Genomic DNA, 20,285 nt, shown 5'->3' with positions numbered 1-20,285 from the left:
CACTTCAATCTAGAAGGACAAGGGCAGCAGGTACTTGGGAACACCACCACCTGCAAGTTCCCCTCCAAGCCACTCACCACCCTGACTTGGAAATATACCGCCGTTCCTTTCCAGTTGTTGGGTCAAAATCCTGGAATTCCATCCCAACCGGCAAATGGACTGCAGCAATTCAAGAAGGCAGCTCACCACCATCTTAAAGGCAAACAAGGATGGGCTATCAATGCTGGCCAACCAGTGACGCCCAAGAACCACAAATCTTGACAGATGGAATCTATCTGGGAAAATGAGGTTATGCAATTTGCCTGGAAGAATAGAAGAGCTGAGTATTATTTAAATGGAGTAAGACTTAGGAAAGCTGAAGCACAGAAGGATTTAGGAAACCTTGTGCATGAATCTCAAAAAACAGCATTCAAGTATAGCAGGTAAGAGGAAAGGCAAATGGAATGGATTGTTGACTTTTTATGTAACAGGGAATGGAGTATAAACATTGGAGAATTTGCTTAAACAATGCAAGGCACTAGACACACCATACCATATTGCAACATTATTTAGTCCCCTTACCTAAGGAATATAGATATTTTATAGTCAACCTGTTCAGATATTATGATACACCTCTAAAGCAAATGGGACCTGAGCCTTGGCCTCCTGGCTCAGAGGTGGTAAGTGCACCATAAGATCTCAAACTGTCATTGGAGGCAGTTCAGGGAAAGTTATTAGGTTGATTCCTGGTCTAATTTCCTTAGAGACTGAGTAGGTTGGGCTTGTACTCATTGGTGTTTAGAAGGATGAGAGGAGGCAATTTATTGAAACATAAGACTGGAAATGAATTTGTGGATTATCAGATCAACCATTATCTTATTGAATGGCATTGCAGACGATATAGACTGGATGGCCTACTTCTGATTCTAGTATTATGGTCCCAAAAGTTACTTAAAGCAGCTTTTATCCTGTTGCAATTTTGAAGTTTATTTTCTGAATGAATAGAAACTACATTTAAAATACACACTCCTTCCTGAATATATTGTAATATTGCGATGTTTTCCATCTTAAAAAGACGACATGCATTTGTAACTGAAATGGTTTCTTTTACATTCTAAACTTGCAATTGGTAATTGAGAATTATGCTGATGCTTTGTACTCAACTGTAAATAATTTATTTTCTATTCTTTGTGTTTTTAAATAAATAAAGACAGCACAGAAGCTTGAGTGACAGTTGATATCTGCAAATACTCATTCAAACAGCCAGCACATTAAATTGCTGTTGGCAGCTTGTTATCAGAAGTGCATCCAGCACTACCCATACCATATATTAGCCGCATGCTTGCATGGTGCACTACCTGTCACTAACAAGCTGCTAAGTGAATGGAATTCATTTATAATCTTAAGATATTTGAATGGTCATGGGGGACATGCAAGGCAATGTGGGTACAATCTATGGTACTTAACAATCTGAAGAAACCTACAGGGCATGTAAAAACTAGTGCTAACATACAAGCTAGGAGCAGAAATAGACAAGTCAGCCCCTGTTCTGCCATTTGTTAAGATTGTGACGGATCTGGTTGTGCTTTGAATTCCACATTCCCATCTACTGCCCAGCCAGAATCTATCCATTCATTTATCTTAAAAGGCTTTGAGTGCCTAAATAACACTAAGATTTTCCTTACCTATGTCCTGCAAGGGTAACCCCTAATTTTAAAGCCATTTTCACTAGTTTTGGACTGACCCACAAGAACAAACATTCTTCCCACATCCACATGTCTACACCAATCAGTATCTTAGACATTTCAATCAAATCATTCTTCACTGTTTTAAATGCCAGTGGAATCAAGCCCATCTTGTCAAACTTATCCTCCTTGGTCATCCTTCCTTAAATAAAGAAATCAAAACTGCACGTGATATTTGAGATGTGGTCTCATCAATGCCCTGTGAGACTAAAATAGAACATCCTTTCTTTTATGTTCATTTCCTTTAAGTAGTGAAAATGTTGCACATAATTGTGGTAGCACACTGAAATCAAACTCTGCTATTCCTGAAGTTGTCACAAAAATTAAAGATTTTTTAAAATGTACAGTATTCCTCAATTTACTTGAATTTCGGATCCAGGTTGATACCTGGCAATGTGATTGACTCTAAACAGCCCTATGGACAATTAAGGACGGGTAGTAAATGCTGAACTAGCCAGCGACATCTCAGTGATGAATTTTAGGGGTGGCATGGTGGCTCAATGGTTAGCACTTCACAGCGCCAGGGACCCAGGTTCAATTCCTGCCTCGGGCAACTGTTTGTGTGGAGTTTGCACATTCTCCCCATGTCTGCGTGGGTTTCCTCCGAGTGCTCCAGTTTCCTCCCACAGTCCAAAGATGTGCAGGTCAGGTGGATTGGCCATGCTAAATTGCCCATAGTGTTAGGTGCATTAGTCAGGGGTAAATATAGGGGAATGGGTGAGTTGCTCTTCGGAGAGTCAGTGTGGACTTGTTGGGCCGAAGGATCTGTTTCCACACTGTAGGGAATCTAATCTAATCTATTAATTAAAAGTCACAGTTTACAAGAACTGCTGATGGAAAAATTAAACTGCTTTTCTTCAGGCTTAAAGTAGTTCTTCAAGGAATCCTTAGTATGGAAGCAAGCCATTTAACCCATCGAGTTTGCATTGCCACCTGAAGAGCATCCACCCAGACCCACCCTATCTCTGTAACCTTTCATTTCCCATGGCTAATCCACCTATCCTGCACATCCCTGGATACTATGGGAACTTTAACGTGGCCAATGCACCTAATCTGCACATCTTTGGACTATGGGAGAAAACTGGAGCCCTCGGAGGAAACCCACGCAGGTATGGGGAGAGTGTGCAAACAGAGGCTAGAATTGAACCTGGATCCCTGGTGCTGTGAGGCAGCAGTGCTAACCACTGAGTCACCATACCGCCCTATGGCTGCAGAGAGCGTTCTTGAGTTGGTGAAGATCTGATGGCTTCTCCCTTTCCTATTAACAGCTTTCAGCTGTTCAGCTGTCTGATCACCAATCACAGAGTTGTTGGCCAGCAGAAGGCTTTTGTCATTGATAACTGTTTGCTAGTCCACAGAGCAATCAGCTACTTGTCACTGACCAAAGCTCCAAAAATAGCCCATCGGCTCTAATTCATCTGCAAGTTGCACCTCAACTACTGCTTCAAGAAGCAGCTATGGTGTTTACAGTAAATGTCAGGTTACTTGCTTTCAAACTGAGCAATAGTCCTCCAGCAATGCTTGGTTTTAAAATGTTTTTTCCCATTTCAGTTCGCAATTAAAAATACAGAAAGCAATAACCAGATGCTACCTTTACGTGTCCCATTAATGGTCTTGATTAGGTCCTGTAGACATGCTATCTTTGTGACTTAGGCAACAGAATCTCTCTACCTTGGAATACTTCAGTCATTTTGTGTTTAAGTAATGCTGTACTTCCTATATTCTTCCTGCCAAAGGTGAGCCACCAGTTCAGAGATGAGCAGGGGATTGGAGCGTTATCCCTAGTGTCCCACATTAGACTCGATCTGCAATATTTTTGCTTCTTTGCTCAACATAGATATCTGTTTTTAACAACCCCCAAATCCAACCTACCTTGGTATCATCTACAAGTTTACTCTCATGTAAAAGTCATTGTAAAATGTTGAGGCCCCAGCACAGGCCTTGCAGGATTCCATTTGTCACATCTTGCAAATCAGATACAGATCCATTTATGAAATAACTGGTCCAAAGAATTGCAAAGATAATTCTTGGTAACTTTTTATTTCAAATGTCCTTTACTGGTCAGAGCACTAAATGTAAGAGTTGGGAAGTTATGTTGTGGCTGTACAGCACATAGGTTAGGCCACTTTTAGAATATTGTGTGGAATACAGATCTCCCTCCTATTGGATGGATGTTGTGAAACTTGAAAGGGTTCAAAGAAGATGTACAAGGATGTTGCCAGGATTGTGGAAATTGAGCTATAGGGAGAGGCTGAATAGGCTGGGGCTGTTTACCCTGTAGCATCAGAGACTGAGCGGTGACCTTGTAGAGATTGATTAAAATCATTAGGGGCATGGATAAGGTAAAGAGTCAAAGTCTCTTCCCTGGATTGGGGGAGTCCAGAATTAGAGGTCATAGGCTTAGGGTGAGAGGGGAAAAATTTAAAAGGGACTTGGGGGCAACCTTTTCACGCCTAAGGTGGTGCGTTTATGGAATGAGCTGCCAGAGAAAGTGGTGGAGGCTGGTACAATTATGAATAGGAAGGGTTCAGAGGGATATGGGCCAAGTGCTGGCAAATGGGACTAGATTAGGTTAGGATGGATGGGTTGGACCCCAGGTTCTGTTTCCGTGCTGTACATCTCTGACTAACTCTGAACAGCAAGCAAGCCAACCATGGGATATCAACGAATATATTATGCTAGTTTTCTATAGAAAATCATCCCTCTGTGTTAGTTGGAGTTAGGGGCAATTACACCAAGACGTAATTTAGTCCAGAGTTTGAAGTTGAAAGGAAAATGTGGAAAATTGAAAGTCACACTGAACCGAGATGTTGATGAGATGCAAAAAGATTGCATTGAAGACAACAGCTAACTGCATTATTTAAAGTTTGATCTAATTTATAAAAACAAAAACCTGAATGCAACTTCTGCGGTTGTCAAAAATCACAGTATACTATACTATTGCAAATAATATGCATTTGAGAAACTACTACTACTCTTTATCTATCTAGCTTGCTTCCTTCCACCAACCTTGCTGCTTTCTTGTCTTGGATCTGATGGCAAATTTAACTTCATCATGGATGCTGACATTACTTTAAATTAGTTGCTATTCCAGTTGGTCCAGTTGAGTGAAAAATGGAACTCGACGCACCTCTTTCGCACACTTGGTGGTTAAATACTGAGGCGGAAATGGTGTGAAATATCTACAACTGGAATTTAAACTAGTTTTCTTGAATTACAACAATTTGCTAAAGGTGCTGTTACTGAGATATATTTAATTTTTTTATTATTGCATGCTCGGCTGTATTTGGAATGACCATGCATAGAGGTATCTCTTTCCAGTGAAAGAACAATGCCCTTTTTAATTGTTTTGAGATGTGAACCAGTTCTTGCTGTGAGATATTTGCCAAGCCTATAAGATGACAAAAAGACCATAAAGTTACATTTTATAATTCCTTCCTTCATGCCACTTTTGGAGCTTTCCTGAAGTTGGGGTCTATTGCTCCCTCTATCATTTGGAGTTGAGATTTCACAGTTGTTAGGAGAAGGTTGAACTGAATGTGCAGGTAGCTGAACTTCAGAAGCAGTGGAGTGAAATCGTTCCGAAACTAGGTGGTGATGCATTCACAGATATGCTTAACTTGCAAATTCAGAAACACAGTTTTGATTAAGAAACACAGTTTTGATTAAGAAACAAAAACAGAAGTTGCTGGAAAAAGCCAGCAGGTCTGGCAGCCTTTATGAAGAGAATCATAGTTGATGTTTCGGGTCTGGTGACCCTCAGAACTCATTGTTTTGATTCAGTCAGACCCTTGACCTGTTTCATAACGATTTTATGAACATAATAAATATGCTTTCTTTTCGAATAGCACCTTTTTCTTTAATTGAATGTGGGCATCACTGGCCTTTCCCTAATTGTGCTTGAATGATCGTGTTACAACACTGAGGCGAACTGCTCGGTTAATTCAACCAAACACCCAGAAAAGCTCACCTTTCCTCATAATCTATTAAAACGAGTGACCAATAACTCCCAAATTCTGTTTCAAGAAAATAACATCAATTTATTTTCTAACTATAAAAGTGAACATTAAACAAAAAACTATTCACAAATCTAAGCCCCCCCCCTTGTCGTAACTGCTTACTATCTGCCTCCAACTCTATAACAATATGCTGTTCCAATGAGATACTTATTAAAATTACATAAACTTAATTTCAAAACCACACAGTCTCTGTCGTCTTCTGTGTCTTCATTCTCTGGCTTTTGATCTTCCTGTGTCGTCATCTTTCTTTTTACTGTGAGTACATAAAAAGGTACCTTTGATTAAAGAGTGTGTTCTAATTTCTTTGAGAGCAAGATGTTATATTGGTAGTTAGTGTGCGCTCTCTATGGCAATTGCTTTTTGACCAATTTTCAAAATTTCCACATTCTTATGCCCTCCAACATTGGATTGTCTCATTGGTTCGATGTTGGCAAAACAATAAGATCAAACTCGATTGGGTTTTAGTATCCTGGGGCATAATTTACACTGGTTAAATTCGAATTGTTGTCAAAACAGCAACCAAACCTCAGATATCCACTTCGCAGCCAAATTTTACATATTTTCAATTTGCCAGTACACTCTGGGACTGTTATCTGGTCATACAAGTAGGTGCTTAAAGTATCTCAGTTCAAAACAACATTCTCCTGTCTTAAAGGTACAATACATACCTTCAACTTCATAGCATTTGGATCAGCAATTTCAAAGGGTTGCTAAGAATCAACCACATCTGGAATTGCATATAGATCAGACCATATAAGGAAAGCAAATTTTATTCCCTCAACCAGATGGATTTTTACAACAATAAATGGTGATTTCATGATCATCGTTGCTGAGACTGTCTTTATAATCACATCTGTTGAAGGATCTAATAATGTCCCCAGAGCATTAGCCTGGGTCCTTGGATTACTGATCCAATGAAATTAGCACAGTGTCATTGTCTCAGTGCTATTTGATTTCTTGTGCCCTGAGTAATTTGTAAACTTGTAATAAATGTACCAAATAATACCAAAATAACTTGGCTTGAAAGCAGATCAATAACGTGTCTGTGAATATCTACTTGTAATTCTATATCAATTGTACTTTGAGCGAAAAGATGAATTTTAATGCCTGTACTGAGTCAATATAAGTACTTATCGAGGTGTTTGAGAAAACATTAAGCATGAATGTTAGGTTCTAATGGTCTGAATCAGAAAATTAGATTATAGCTTCGAATCTGTACTTTTACTAAAATAGCAAATCGATTTTTGTGGCTCAACCAGAATATTAATGCCTGTGGGAGAAGATCTGCCACCCACCCAACCCATAATAGGCACACACAGGCCATAGGAAAGCAAACTTGGCAAACTATACCAAAAACACCCAGAATGCCTCATGACCAAGCTGACTGACAAGTGAAACCAGACAGCACTCGCAGCCAAGGAATACACTTCCCAACACCCACAAACAATACCAGATCAACACAACTGTCGCAAAGCCCCGAGGGCAGTCTCAAAAGCCAGCATTACCAAAGCCACACAAAGAACAGGTCAGACAGAGAGACACCACCAAGGACACTGCTCTTGGGACAGGAACACTGCTCTCATGACAGGAACAATGGAAGCACCTTACTCATCTACCTGCAAAAAAGACTGGAAGCTCCTGACCCATTGCTACTGTCAGGATGTTGCATTGTACCATGAATCAGGACATTCTTCTGATAACTGTTTTCCAGTTACCATCGTTGTAACTAGATTACTCCATTTCCAAATACATTGTATTTTTCCCCGTTTTTAAGAGTCTTGTACAATAAGGTTAATTATAAAACCTGGCTTCACCCTCCGCTCAAGGGAACAGAACGCTTGATCTACCTGTACAGACTGTCAGTTCTGTGTCAGCCTCGTCAATTTCTCTCCCAGCTATATTGCTTGTAATAAACAGCTTGTCAATTTCACCCATTCTGATTTGTGTGGTCTCTGCTTTATTGGGCCATAATTTAGTTGCAGGACTAGGTTACTTGGACTGCTGAAACTCACTTTTGAAGTTATGAACACTGACCCCCCTAGTAATTACTTTTGTGTGTATACAAAGTGAATTCTGGATTCTTTTGCTCTGTTAATGTCCTTACCTCTGAGCCAGGAAATCCAGGTTCAAGTCCCACAGGTTTCAGACGTGTGTCTTAGCATATCTGAACAGGTTGACTAAAATATCTATAGGCCTTTCTAGTGTAGTGGTAGTGTTCCTTATCTCTGAGCTCAGAGATCTGGTTCAAGTTCCACTGATTCAAGATGTTTGTAATAATATTTCTAAACCGGTTGATTAGAAATATTTCAGCAACATCAAAAACAATCTGGTAGGACAACAATCTAGACCTTATCAAATAGCAGGACAGGCTTGAAGGGCCTACTTCTCCCAAATCCTATGTTCAGCGCGAATAGTGCAAAATAATGATTTTCGGCTCTCTTAGTTGTGGTAGTTGATAAATTGATCTAATGCAAGGATTTTCTGCTTCCCCTTTCCTGTTGCATTTTGTGGTGTACAGCTTCATTGTAACTTGGGGCTGCCAAAGCCAATGTTCACGTGGTTGTTCCTTGTTTAAATTGAGTGTCATTCAAATGGCCTAACAATTGAACCAACTGCTGATGTCAGTATATTGCTCCTTGGGCTGAGAAAGTTACGTAAGCTATGCAAGGGAAAGTTCTTTATATCAATTGCAGCTCACACTGCAGAATTGAGGTAGTGAACCTTGGCACCTCAAACCCTATGTTAATATCCTACTAGGAAATCTCATTACCCACTGAGCTGTTAGTGTTTCCATTTTCCTTTCCATGTTAATTTCTAACTAAGTTGTGTATGCACTTATTTTACATCAATTACTGTTACTAAATTTCACTTCACCGTGAAATGAAGCCTTTCTGTTTCAATACAGTTGTTTTTACAGACAGGCAGTTCAGTTGTAATGGCATGTTGTTAGGCTGCTGCATGACCCAAAGTCATCTTTGCATAGGGTTTCTGAAATCAAAGGTTTGAAGGCATCCACCATTATTTTTAGGCCTGCTTTTCTGTAGGTATTAATTGATCTGTTTTATAGCGGGCATATCATTGCTGTAATTTGTTTCTTGCACTCCTTTTGAGAAACAATGGCAAACCTGCACCGCAACAAATCTCTGTCCAAGAAAACAACTGTATGACAGGGTGCCAGACCTAATCGCAAATATAATGGGAGCGATTTTGGGAAGAGCAAGTTTAATGTATGAAGAATAGAGAAAAGTAATTGTGAAGAATTAATATAGATATCAGATGAATAATTTGTCATCCACTTCAAAACTATAAAATTAATATTGCAGTATTGCACTAAAAGTGAAGATATGCTCTACCCAAAGTGTATAATGTGTACACCAGTACTACCTAAGAGTCTTTGAAATCCTTCGGAATTGAGATATTAAGTTAATAAGCATGAAACCTCTATTCAAGCACCATTTGCTTTTTGTCATTGTAATTAATCAGTAGCAAAAGGCTTGAGAACCTCTGCTGTAGCATATGACCTAAGTATTGTAAAATATGGGATCTCCGCAATGTGGTTAATTTAGCAGCCTAATGTGTAGTTGTGCCAGTAGAAAATAGTTTGGGAATTTTAATTCCTTTACAAAATCGCCATTCATCAAACAGATCTCTTTAAGTACAATATTTATTGCGTATACATTTTCAACATAATTGGCTTTAGTTGGGGCAATAATCCACGTGAATGTGTTGAAATTCACAACAGCAATGTCTATGTTGCAAATTTATTGTCTGACAGTGACTTGGCATCTCTTCAGCTTTTGAATTTACAGTGTAGATAATGAATGGAACTGGTCAAGGAGAGATCCACAGGATTCAAGAACTACAGGCTCTTATTAGCAGAGCTTATGATGTAAAACTAAAGCTTGGCCTTGCTGAATCAAGCTGAGCCTTTTCAGTTCTGCTCAGTTAATCAAGGGTTTTGCTCCTGACCTGCAGTCTGTCCAACAAACCGTTGTTCATTGATCTTGTAAAATGAACTTTGTAGATTTGTAAACCAAGGACCATAAGTTCTTTGTACTTGGCAAATAATATGAAAGATGGAACTAATAGTTCAGAGATTCTGTTCAAGCTGCACCATAAGAGCTTGAAACTTAAAATTGGTTTAAGAGTTCTGGAAAATGAAAAGTTGGTCTCAGTTATTCAATTTTGGGATTGTTGTTAAAGCCATCTCATTCACTAATGTCATTTAGGAAAGAACAATTGCTAACTTTACTCAGTCTGGAAATGAATTACATGTACCCCAGACTAACTCTTACCTGCCCTTTCATTAAAACAAATAGAAATAGGAAATAAAGGATGACCTGCCAACAGATCCAATAGACAGGGAATTTTTATTTAAATTGTTTATTGTACCTAACATAGTTGTTTTGAAAGTGAGCCAAAAAACAGATATAGGTAAAACTCTAAAATTCACATCATATTGAGTTGACTTAGCTGTGTCCTATCTTTTTAAATTAACATGCACCTGTTGCTGGTATCAAAATCTCTATTACTTTCAACTAGTCTGTGGGAGAAAATGAGGAATTGGTGACCAGTTTCACTGCTGATACAAAATCCTCACTAAGGATATCACTGGCAGGGTCAGGTCTGTTTTAGGATAGGTCATTCAACCTGGCCCAACCTGCTTTACTGGACAGAACAATCTCTGAAAGCGTGGGGCTCATGAGGGATACGTTTGTTTTAGTGCAAGATAGGGAGGTGGATGCCTGCCTCATCCTATATAAAGAGAAGGCCTTTGACAGAATATCGCACAGCCAAGTGTGGGAAGTGCTGCCCGTAGTGGGCATTGGGGAGAGAATTTGCAATTGGATCAGACTGCTCTATACCAAGATCATTTATGTAGACTCAATCAATGGGTGGGAATCAGAAAGCTTCCCAATCAGATCTGGAGTTCGGCAGGGCTGCCCACGCTCTCCTGCCTTATGTTGTAAAGAGCCCTTTGCTGAATCTATTAGGAAAAATGCAGGCCTGAGATGGGTGCCTATTCCAGGCAGCGGAGGTTTGCAGATCAAAGCCTCTCTGTTTTCCTTTTAGATCGGCTATAAGTGTGCAAGCTATTAGCATCTGTGGTGAAAATGTGTTGCTGGAAAAGCGCAGCAGGTCAGGCAGCATCCAAGGAACAGGAGAATCGACGTTTCGGGCATAAGCCCTTCTTCAGGAAGCATCTCTATTAGCATCTGTGACCAGTTTGAACTAACCTCTGAAGCCAAGATAAATTGATGCAAGAGCAAGGCCACACTCTTTGGGAACTGGGCCAACTGATCCGTTATCTCATAACCATCAGGACAGATTACCTGAAGGTTCAGTGAACATGCTTTGGACGGGCAGGAGCTTGCACAGAATCTTGGGAGGAATGCATCACCAAGGTGAGGTTGAAACTGGACTTTTAAGAGCACCATTTCCCTCTCCATTGCAGGTAGAAGCTTGGTGTTTAGGTGTGAGGAGCTCTGTGTTGTATGCGGTGCAGGTCTATCCCATTCCCTGAACCTGTGCCATTGCAGTCATCCAAGCCATCGTCCGCTTATCTAGGGGTCTAAGGTGGTCTGTGTCCGAACATATGCAACATATACAAACTCTAGGTAAGGTGGGAAGGCTGTACCTAATACCTCCCTCACGCTGATGGCCACTTGTTTGTGTTTGGCTGCATCAAGTTCTTCATTGACCATCGTATGCAAACACCATAGAGTCATAGAAATGTACAGCATGGAAACAGACCCTTCAGTCCAACCCGTCCATGCCGACCAGATATCCCAACCCAATCTAGTCCCACCTGCCTGCACCCAGCCCATATCCCTCCAAACCCTTCCTATTCATATACCCATCCAAATGCCTCTTAAATGTTGCAATTGTACCAGTCTACACCACTTCGTCTGGCAGCTAATTCTATACCCGTACCACCCTCTGTGTGAAAAAGTTGCCCCTTAGGTCTGTTACCTGTCCCCACTGTTGGAAAGGCTGGAACTAGCCTCGTTGCCACGGAGTGCTCCAAACAGTTGGGTCGTTGTATGTCACCTGTCCTTTGTGGAGAAATTTGCAAGGAAAACATATTTGACAGCAAATCCATCAGGAAGTGATCAACATGTATTGTAGATCCCGTCACGTTGTTCCTAGAACAGACTGCCAAAGTAATTTGGCAGAATATCTCATCAGCAGAACTTTCCAACAAGCTTAGCTGGTGGTGAGAAGGGCATCACCTGTGAGATTTCTGTTTGCCTGTAGTGTATGCTACTGTACACATGTTACGGACCAGACCAGATAGTCTTTTTTTTTACTGGGTTGTACTCTTGTAAACCTTAAGTCTCATGATGTATTATGATCCCTGTTGCCATTACATTAACAAAACAGCCTAACTGGGCAAGTTCAAAAAACAGCTCAAAGAAAAATGCACCCTGTTTTCAACACCCAATTTAAACTACCCTAGTTTTATTATTGAACCCATAAAACTACTTTATTAAGTAATTCCTCCAGAACTAAATTTCCTTTTATTGAAGGATCTGTAGGTTATGGGCCATATTCTGTGGATACCGTGGATTTTTATGGTAGCCCATCAGATCTAACTGGGGCCAAGTGCAATTTTTTTGTTGCAAGTCACAAACAAGTTACTTTTGTGCTTTCACAATTTTGCCTCTGCATTAATAAATTCATAACTGGAATCCCAACTGAATATATTTAACTCAGTTTGGTGACGTTTTTAATAAAGCTAAAGTTTTTATTATATAGCTTCCACATTTATGTTTTTGCTTTCATTGATTTGGACTATTAAAGGTAGCAGTGGCAAACAAAATTAAAATAAAAGCTACAATGAGTTTTCTCCTGACTATTGAGTGTGAAACTATAAGATGTGCATTTTTTTGTTTGTCACCCCACCACCTGAAGAATAGTAGAGAATTTGTCCTCTTCAGTTGTTGAAGCCTGTGAGCTATTTAATGCTCGGTGGAGTGTTAATTAGCTGGAAATGGCTTTTCTGTCCTCACCAGGATGGAAATTTCACTTCCTGGTTGGCAGTCCCCCAGATCAGGAAACGTGTAATCCAGTGTGTTTCAGTGTGGTAAGGGGAAGTCTATGAAAAGAGAGAGTCAAGTTGGGGGTGGGTTCTTAATGTAGGTGCCCACCTGACTGACGAGGGTCACCTGCCAAGCTTTACCCTCTTCTTTCTCATTTTTCTACCCCTGATCTTCCTTTCACACTGTTTCAGCCTATGAAAATAAAATGCCATTAACAACATTCCATTTAAAATCAACGAGGTAAAAACAATAACTGCAGATGCTGGAAACCAGATTCTGGATCAGTGGTGCTGGAAGAGCACAGCAATTCAGGCAGCATCCAACGAGCAGCGAAATCGGCGTTTCGGGCAAAAGCCGCCCGAAACGTCGATTTCGCTGCTCGTTGGATGCTGCCTGAATTGCTGTGCTCTTCCAGCACCACTGATCCAGAACATTCCATTTAAGTCATACCTCTCTTATAAATGAAATTTTAATTGTAAAAGTCATGTGGAAAACTTAAGTTTTAAAGCTGCTATTGTCAGACAGTCTAAATTTTACTAAAGACAATTTATTAAATTGTGATTGCAATGAATGGAAGAGAAACGGAAATACTTGGTTCACCTCTTTGGTGCTGTTGCCGTATAACACGAATGTGCTTTGAATTTTACTAAGAAATCCTAATATTAAGGCAGGTCTACAAAAGTGGCAGGGTACAACCTAATTTCTGGCTTCACACTACAAAAACTATAACCTTCTGTATCATGTTTGCTGAAACATTTGATCTGTATTTTTGTATCAACACTGCATTTGGACTAATATGATGCGATGATGCAATGTCCTGAAAAATGACCAGTGCTTTAGAACCATAATTAGTGAAGCAGATTCAATCCCTTCTGTAGAAGAAGAAGAAAGTTAGTTTAAAAGCAGGTGGTTAAAGTTTTAATCTAGTGACACAGTAGGTTCAATTTCATAGATTCAATGTTTGTTTTTATTGTACTATACAATGAGGACAGCACTTTAGCAGGAGAGCTGTTTATTTCTTATCACAGTCTTGCTGTTTAGTTGTTGGTTACCTTGATTTTCATTTATCACTTAACAATTTGCAAATCATTATTATCCCTGTTTGTGCACATTAAAGAGATTTAAATTTGAAAGGATTATAAGTTATAACCGGTGCTGAGATTAGTAACTACATGCAAAGAAAGAGCAGTGGTCTTTATGATGGAAGTACTAGTGACATGGGGGGAAAATGCAGAATTTTTGATTACTGTTTCCTCAGCAACCAACTCAACTAAGGAAGCAAAGGCGCATTCCCTTTAGCCTGGATATCAGGGTGGTGCCTATCTGGCTATTGCTCTGTCACGGCTGCTTTTCATTGGTTTACTGCAAAATTTGAATTTCTGTCAGGTTCTCTTGCTATTTTTACTAGTGTGGTTAATTCAAAATGTTCTACTTAAGGACAAGCTGGAGGTGCTTGTTTCATGCTACTTTTTTTGCTGTTAAGAGATTAATGAATACATTAAAATTAATTGGATGTTATTGGGGGTCTCCTTTTCCCTAGACTTTTTAAAATTTATCTTTTCTACCTATTTAGGGCTTGTTATAATGAACCTACTGCTATGGCAAGCAACACTCTTGAAGGCTTCCATGAGGTGAACTTGGCTTCACCTTCCTCTCCAGGTTACCCTGAACTGGAGACCTCAGAAATTGCTACTTCAGAGCTTCCTTATCACCCTCTTTCATTGGTGAGCTCAACCCCAATTCAACCCACTACACTGGTTGCTGTAGATCTTCCTACACAGCCAATTTATCCATCCTCTCAACATCTCAGCAGTGGAGAGTCAAGAAATGTCAGGTATGTCTAACCTTCCAATTTGATCATGTGCTGTAACCAATGATATTCTTATGTTTGTTGATGAAGCAAAAAAAATTATAAGGGATAAATGGGTATTTTTGAAAGAAAAATAGTAATTTCAGAGCACGGCCTTTATTTTGGAAATGTCCTTTTTAGCAGATTAGTTTTAATGGCAGTCATTCATGTTTAAGTTTTGTTGCTCTATTCAGGGTTTGTCTAAAGATTTGTAGCTTGCGAGCTGGTTTTCATGGTTGTTGGTATGTTCGCCGAGCTGGGAAGTTGATTTGCAGACTTTTCGTCCCTGTCTCTCTGACGTCTTCAGTGCTATGGAGCCTCCTGTGAAGCTGTTGTTGTTCTATGCCAATAGTAAAAAGGTTGTATCTTAATTGAATAATATTTGGCCACCTATCATGGTGAGACATTTGGTAAATAAAAGTGCAACTAAGGTAGAAATCTTCAAGGAAGATTCCACAGGGTAGTTTTAGAATGCTACAGTTGACTATTATCACCCTTGAGTTAGGGGAATGCCAGCAAGTTTTCCACTCTGGCTCCATCTCAAAAATTATTTGAATCATTTCAATGCACAGCAGGGGAGGAGTGGATCTAACTTTGGATGTGATGGCCCCCATGGCACTAATTGTAAGCACCCCCATTAAACACAGGCAACTAGATGAGATGCTAGAGAACACTTGGGAATCTGAACTGTTTTAAATTTTGGTAGAAAATGAGAGAGAATTTCATTTTAAAACAATGGCAGTTTGCTGAGTAAGTGATATAGTTTTTAGGCAAGGAGGTTTGAGATTCATAACTGCAATAATTGTGCACTGAAAATACATTTTATGCAATTTTTCAAATGTTTTTGTATCAACTTGCTGCAATGTTGGTTTTCATTTTGCAGAAAATTCTTTTTTTTCTTTCATGCTTAGGTCATGTTAACTGTTGTATTTTGCTACCTTGGAGATGGAGAATTTGTTTGGTGTAGCTGTCAAGTGCTAAAAATATGTCCCATATCCTGAGGGCCTGAATCTAAATAATCCTGTATTTAAATTTTGCTTCTAGTTGTAACCGTTATTTTGTTGCATGTACAGAAAAATTAGAACACCGAACAATCTCATTATAGCTGTGCAACAGCAATCTGTTATTAATTTAACTGTGCAGGGTATACCTTTAATGGTCGGCACAGTGGCTCAGTGCTTAGCATTGCTGCATCACAGCGCCAGGGACCCGTGTTTGATTCCCGCCTCGGGCAACTGTATGTGTGGAGTTTGCGCATTCTCCCTTTGTCTGCATGGGTTTCCTCCGGGTGGTCCGGTTTCCTCCCACAGTGCAAAGATGTGCATTTCAGGTGAATTGGCCATGCTAAATTGCTCATAGTGTTAGGAGCATTAGTCAAGGGTAAATACAGGTTAGGGGGTTGGGTGTGGGTGGGTTACACATTGGAGGCTTGGTGTGGACTTGTTGGGCCGAATGGCCTATTTCCATATTATAGGGAATCTAATCTAATCTAATCTAATTCTGTGGTCCTGTAAAGTTTCGCACTTCAGAGTGAATAGGCTGAATTTTGTTAGACTATAAGGCATAGGAGCAGACATTAGGCCATTTAGCCCAGAGAGTCTGTTCCGCCATTCAATCATGGCTGTTAAGTTTCTCCATCCCATTCTCCTGCTTTCTCCCTGTAACCCTTGATCCACTTGACAACCAAGAAATTATCTATCTCTGTCTTAAATATACTCAATGACCTGGCCTCCACAGCCTTCTCTGGCAGTGAATTCCATAGATTCACCAATCTGGCTGAAAAGGTTTCTCTTTATCTCCATTGTAAAAGGTCTTCCCTTTACTCTAAGAATGTGCCTTTTGAATTTTAGTCTCTCCTACCAATGGAAACATCTTCACAATATCCACTCTGTCCAAACCATTCAGTATTCTGTAAGTTTCAATTCGATTCCACTCCCGATATCCTTCTAAACTCCAAGTATAGACCCAGAGTCCTCAAACATTCCTCATTTGTTAAGCTTTTTATTCCTGGGACCATTCTGAACCTCCTCTGAACTCCCTGCAGGACCAGTACATCATCTTGAGGTATGGAGCTCAAAACTGCACACACTACTCCAAATGTGACCTGACCCCAGAGCATTGTAGTGCGTCAGAAGTACATCCTACTTTTATATTCAAGTCCTTGCAAAATAATTGCCATCATTGCAATTGCCTTCCTAACTATGGAATACAGGGAGAACTAGCCATTTGGATACAGAACTGGCTCAAAGGTAGAAGACAGAGGGTGGTGGTGGTGGAGGGTTGCTTTTCAGACTGGAGGCCTGTGACCAGTGGAGTGCCAAAAGGATCGGTGCTGGGTCCACTACGTTTTGTCATTTACATAAATGATTTGGATGCGAGCATAAGAGGTACAGTTAGTAAGTTTGCAGATGACACCAAAATTGGAGGTGTAGTGGACAGCAAAGAAGGCTACCTCCGATTACAACAGGATCTGGACCAGATGGGCCAATGGTCTGAGAAGTGGCAGATGGAGTTTAATTCCGATAAATGCGAGGTGCTGCATTTTGGGAAAGCAAATCTTAGCAGGACTTATACACGGAATGGTAAGGTCCTAGGGAGTGTTGCTGAGCAAAGAGACCTTGGAGTGCAGGTTCAAAACTCCTTGAAAGTGGAGTCGCAGGTAGATAGGATAGTGAAGAAAGCGTTTGGTATGCTTTCCTTTATCGGTCAGAGTATTGAGTACAGGAGTTGGGAGGTCATGTTGCGGCTGTACAGGACATTGGTTAGGCCACTGTTGGAATATTGCCTGCAATTCTGGTTTCCTTCCGAAACTTGAAATGGTTCAGAAAAGATTTACGAGGATGTTGCCAGGGTTGGAGGATTTGAGCTATAGGGAGAGGCTGAACAGGCTGGGGCTGTTTTCCCTGGAGCGTCGGAGGCTGAGGGGTGACCTTATAGAGGTTTACAAAATTATGGGCATGGATAGGGGCATGGATAGGATAAATAGACAAAGTCTTTTCCCTGGGGCTGGGGAGTCCAGAACTAGAGGGCATAGGTTTAGGGTGAGAGGGGAAAGATATAAAAGAGACCTAAGGGCAACTTTTTCATGCAGAGGGTGGTACGTGTATGGAATGAGCTGCCAGAGGATGTGGTGGAGGCTGGTACAATTGCAACATTTAAAAGGCACTTGGATGGGTATATGAATAGGAAGGATTTGGAGGGATATGGGCCGGGTGCTGGCAGGTGGGACTTGATTGGGTTGGGATATCTGATCGGCATGGACGGGTTGGACCGAAGGGTCTGTTTCCATGCTGTACATCTCTATGACTCTACTAAATTCTTCATACTTTCCTAAATCAGTGTTCATCATCTATTCATAATGTTATTAATGATTCCAGCAATCAGTTCTCAATGTCATGTGCCACTTCTGGAACAGTGTACGGCTCATCAAAACATCAGACGAGTGATATTGGCAATCATCGTGCTGAGGTGGAATTTTTACAAGGTGTACTCGCAAATGAAGTGCAAGAAGATGCAGAAGATGCCTTGGGCCAAAGTACAGACAGTTTGTCTCATTTGAGAAGTCCCTTTGTATTGGAAGTCAGGGAGAAAGGCTACGAAAGACTAAAAGAAGAACTTGCTAAAGCTCAGAGGGTAAGGTTATCTTTACTGTCAAAGGTAATATATTTATAAATCAGGGTTATCATAAATGGTAGTTACAAAGATATAATGCAAAGATTTAATGAAGCTGATACTAAAATAAATGGTTGGGTTTATTCATGACTTTTAGTTTTCTGTCTGAATGCCATTGCTGGCTTGAGAGAGATTATTACTATGGTTTTGCAAATGGGAAGTTTGCTTTTGTATTTTAATTTTCTTTTCACTTAACAACTACAGAAGCAGAAATTTCTCCACTTGAATATTGGAAGCTGTAGCAATTGTTTTCAGTATCTGCTCTGGAGCCCATTCTCTAGCTGCCACCTGCAATCCTCCTCTTAGAACATGACTAGGAGTACCAGCAGGCAATTCAGCCCCTCGGGCATACTCTGCCATTTATTATGATCATGACTGATCTCATCTTGGTCAGAACTCCACTTTCCTGTCTGCTGTTCATAACCCTTCAACTCATTATAAATTAAAAATCTGTCTATTCTCCTTAAGTGCTGGTATTCATCACTCCTGGGTAATGAATTTCTATAACTTGTTACTCTTTGGAGAGAAGTAATTTCTCTTCATCTCAGTTTTAAATCTGCTATTCATTATCCTAAACTGTGGCCTCTTGTTCTACATTGTCACACAAGGGAAGGCCTCTATTGTATATCTACTTTGTCAATTCCCTTTAACATCTTAACGAACTCACTTGGACCTCCCCTCAGGCTTAACTCGAGAGCATACAGGCCTAAATTGCTCAATCTCTCAAGGTAAAACTTTCTTCATTGGAATCAATCTAGCGAACCTCCTAAGCTGCCTGTAAAGCAACCACACTTGTTTTCTGTTCAGATGCCACTTAGGTTCTGCCATGGCCACTCAGCTCCTCGTTATAGCCTTGGTTCAAGCGTGGAAAAAAGAGCTGAAATCCAGACATTAGGTGAGAGCGACAGCCCTTGACATTAAGGCTCTTTTGACTGAGTGTGGCATCAAGGAGCTGTAGCAAAGCTGGAAACATGAGTATCAGGGGATGCAACCTGTGCTCTTTGGAGTCATACCTGGCATATAAGAATTTGGTTGTGGTTGTTGGAGGTCAGTCATCTCAGCTCCAGGACATCCCTGCAGGACGTCCTCAGGGAGTGACCTTGGCCCAGCCATCTTCAGCTGCTTGATCAATGATCTTCCCTCCATCGTAAGACAGAAGGTGGATGTTCCCAGTGATTGGTCTTGAACATTGCACAATCACGACGACTCAGATACTGAAGCAGTCCAATGAGATCTAGAAAATATCCAGGCTTGAGCCGACAAGTGGCAAATAACATTCATACCACACAAATGTCAGGCAATGACCATGAATACGAGACATTCTAACCAGTGCCCCTGATATTCAGTGTTACCGTCACTGAATCCCCTACTGACAACAACCTTGGAGTTACACCTGGCCAGAAACTCAATGGACCCGCCACATAAACACAGTGGCTACACGAGCAAGTCAGAGGCTAGGCATACTGCAGTGAGTAACTCCTGACTCTCCAAAGCCTGTCCACTGTCTGCGTGGTATAAGTCAGGGGTGAATTGAAATACTACCCAGTTGCATGGATGAGTGCAACTCCAACAGTACTTGAGAAATTTGGCACCATGTAGGACAAAACACTTCATCTTCAAACTTTCACCCCTTCCACCACTGACACTCAGTAGTAGCAGTTTGAACTATCTACAAGATACAATGCAGAAATTCACCAAAAGTCCTCCGATAGCATCTTCTAAACCCACAACACTTCTAACTAGACAGATACATGAGCACACCACCACGTTAAAGTTCCTCTCCAGTCCACTTACCATCCTGACTTGGAAATATATCACTGTTGCTGAGTAAAAATCCTGGAATTCCTTGCTTCAACATTGAGAGTTAATCCACAGAATGTGGACAACAGTGGTTCAAGAAGGCAGCTCACCACCATCTTAAGAGCAGCTTGGGATGGATAATAAATGCTGGCCAGCCAGCGATGTCCATGTCCCATGA

The 20,285-nt window shown here is 40.6% G+C and overlaps 1 protein-coding gene across 6 annotated transcripts in view; it reads left to right on the top strand.

Moving 5' to 3' along the window:
- Positions 1-20,285, top strand: part of LOC122559768 (RAB3A interacting protein (rabin3)) — a 63,891-nt gene that overhangs the window by 5,917 nt on the left and 37,689 nt on the right. For all 6 annotated transcript variants that reach the window (XM_043709763.1, XM_043709767.1, XM_043709766.1 and 3 more), the window contains exons 2-3: positions 14,360-14,620; positions 18,013-18,268. In XM_043709763.1, the coding sequence (XP_043565698.1) occupies positions 14,385-14,620; positions 18,013-18,268 (492 nt within the window). In that variant the 5' untranslated portion in view covers positions 14,360-14,384. The remainder of the gene's footprint in view (positions 1-14,359; positions 14,621-18,012; positions 18,269-20,285) is intronic.

Source organism: Chiloscyllium plagiosum, chromosome 19 (genome assembly GCF_004010195.1).
Source record: "Chiloscyllium plagiosum isolate BGI_BamShark_2017 chromosome 19, ASM401019v2, whole genome shotgun sequence".
Classification (NCBI taxonomy): Eukaryota; Metazoa; Chordata; class Chondrichthyes; order Orectolobiformes; family Hemiscylliidae; genus Chiloscyllium; species Chiloscyllium plagiosum.
The sequence above is the reverse complement of the archived record's forward strand: the minus strand, read 5'-3'. Positions and strand labels throughout refer to the sequence as shown.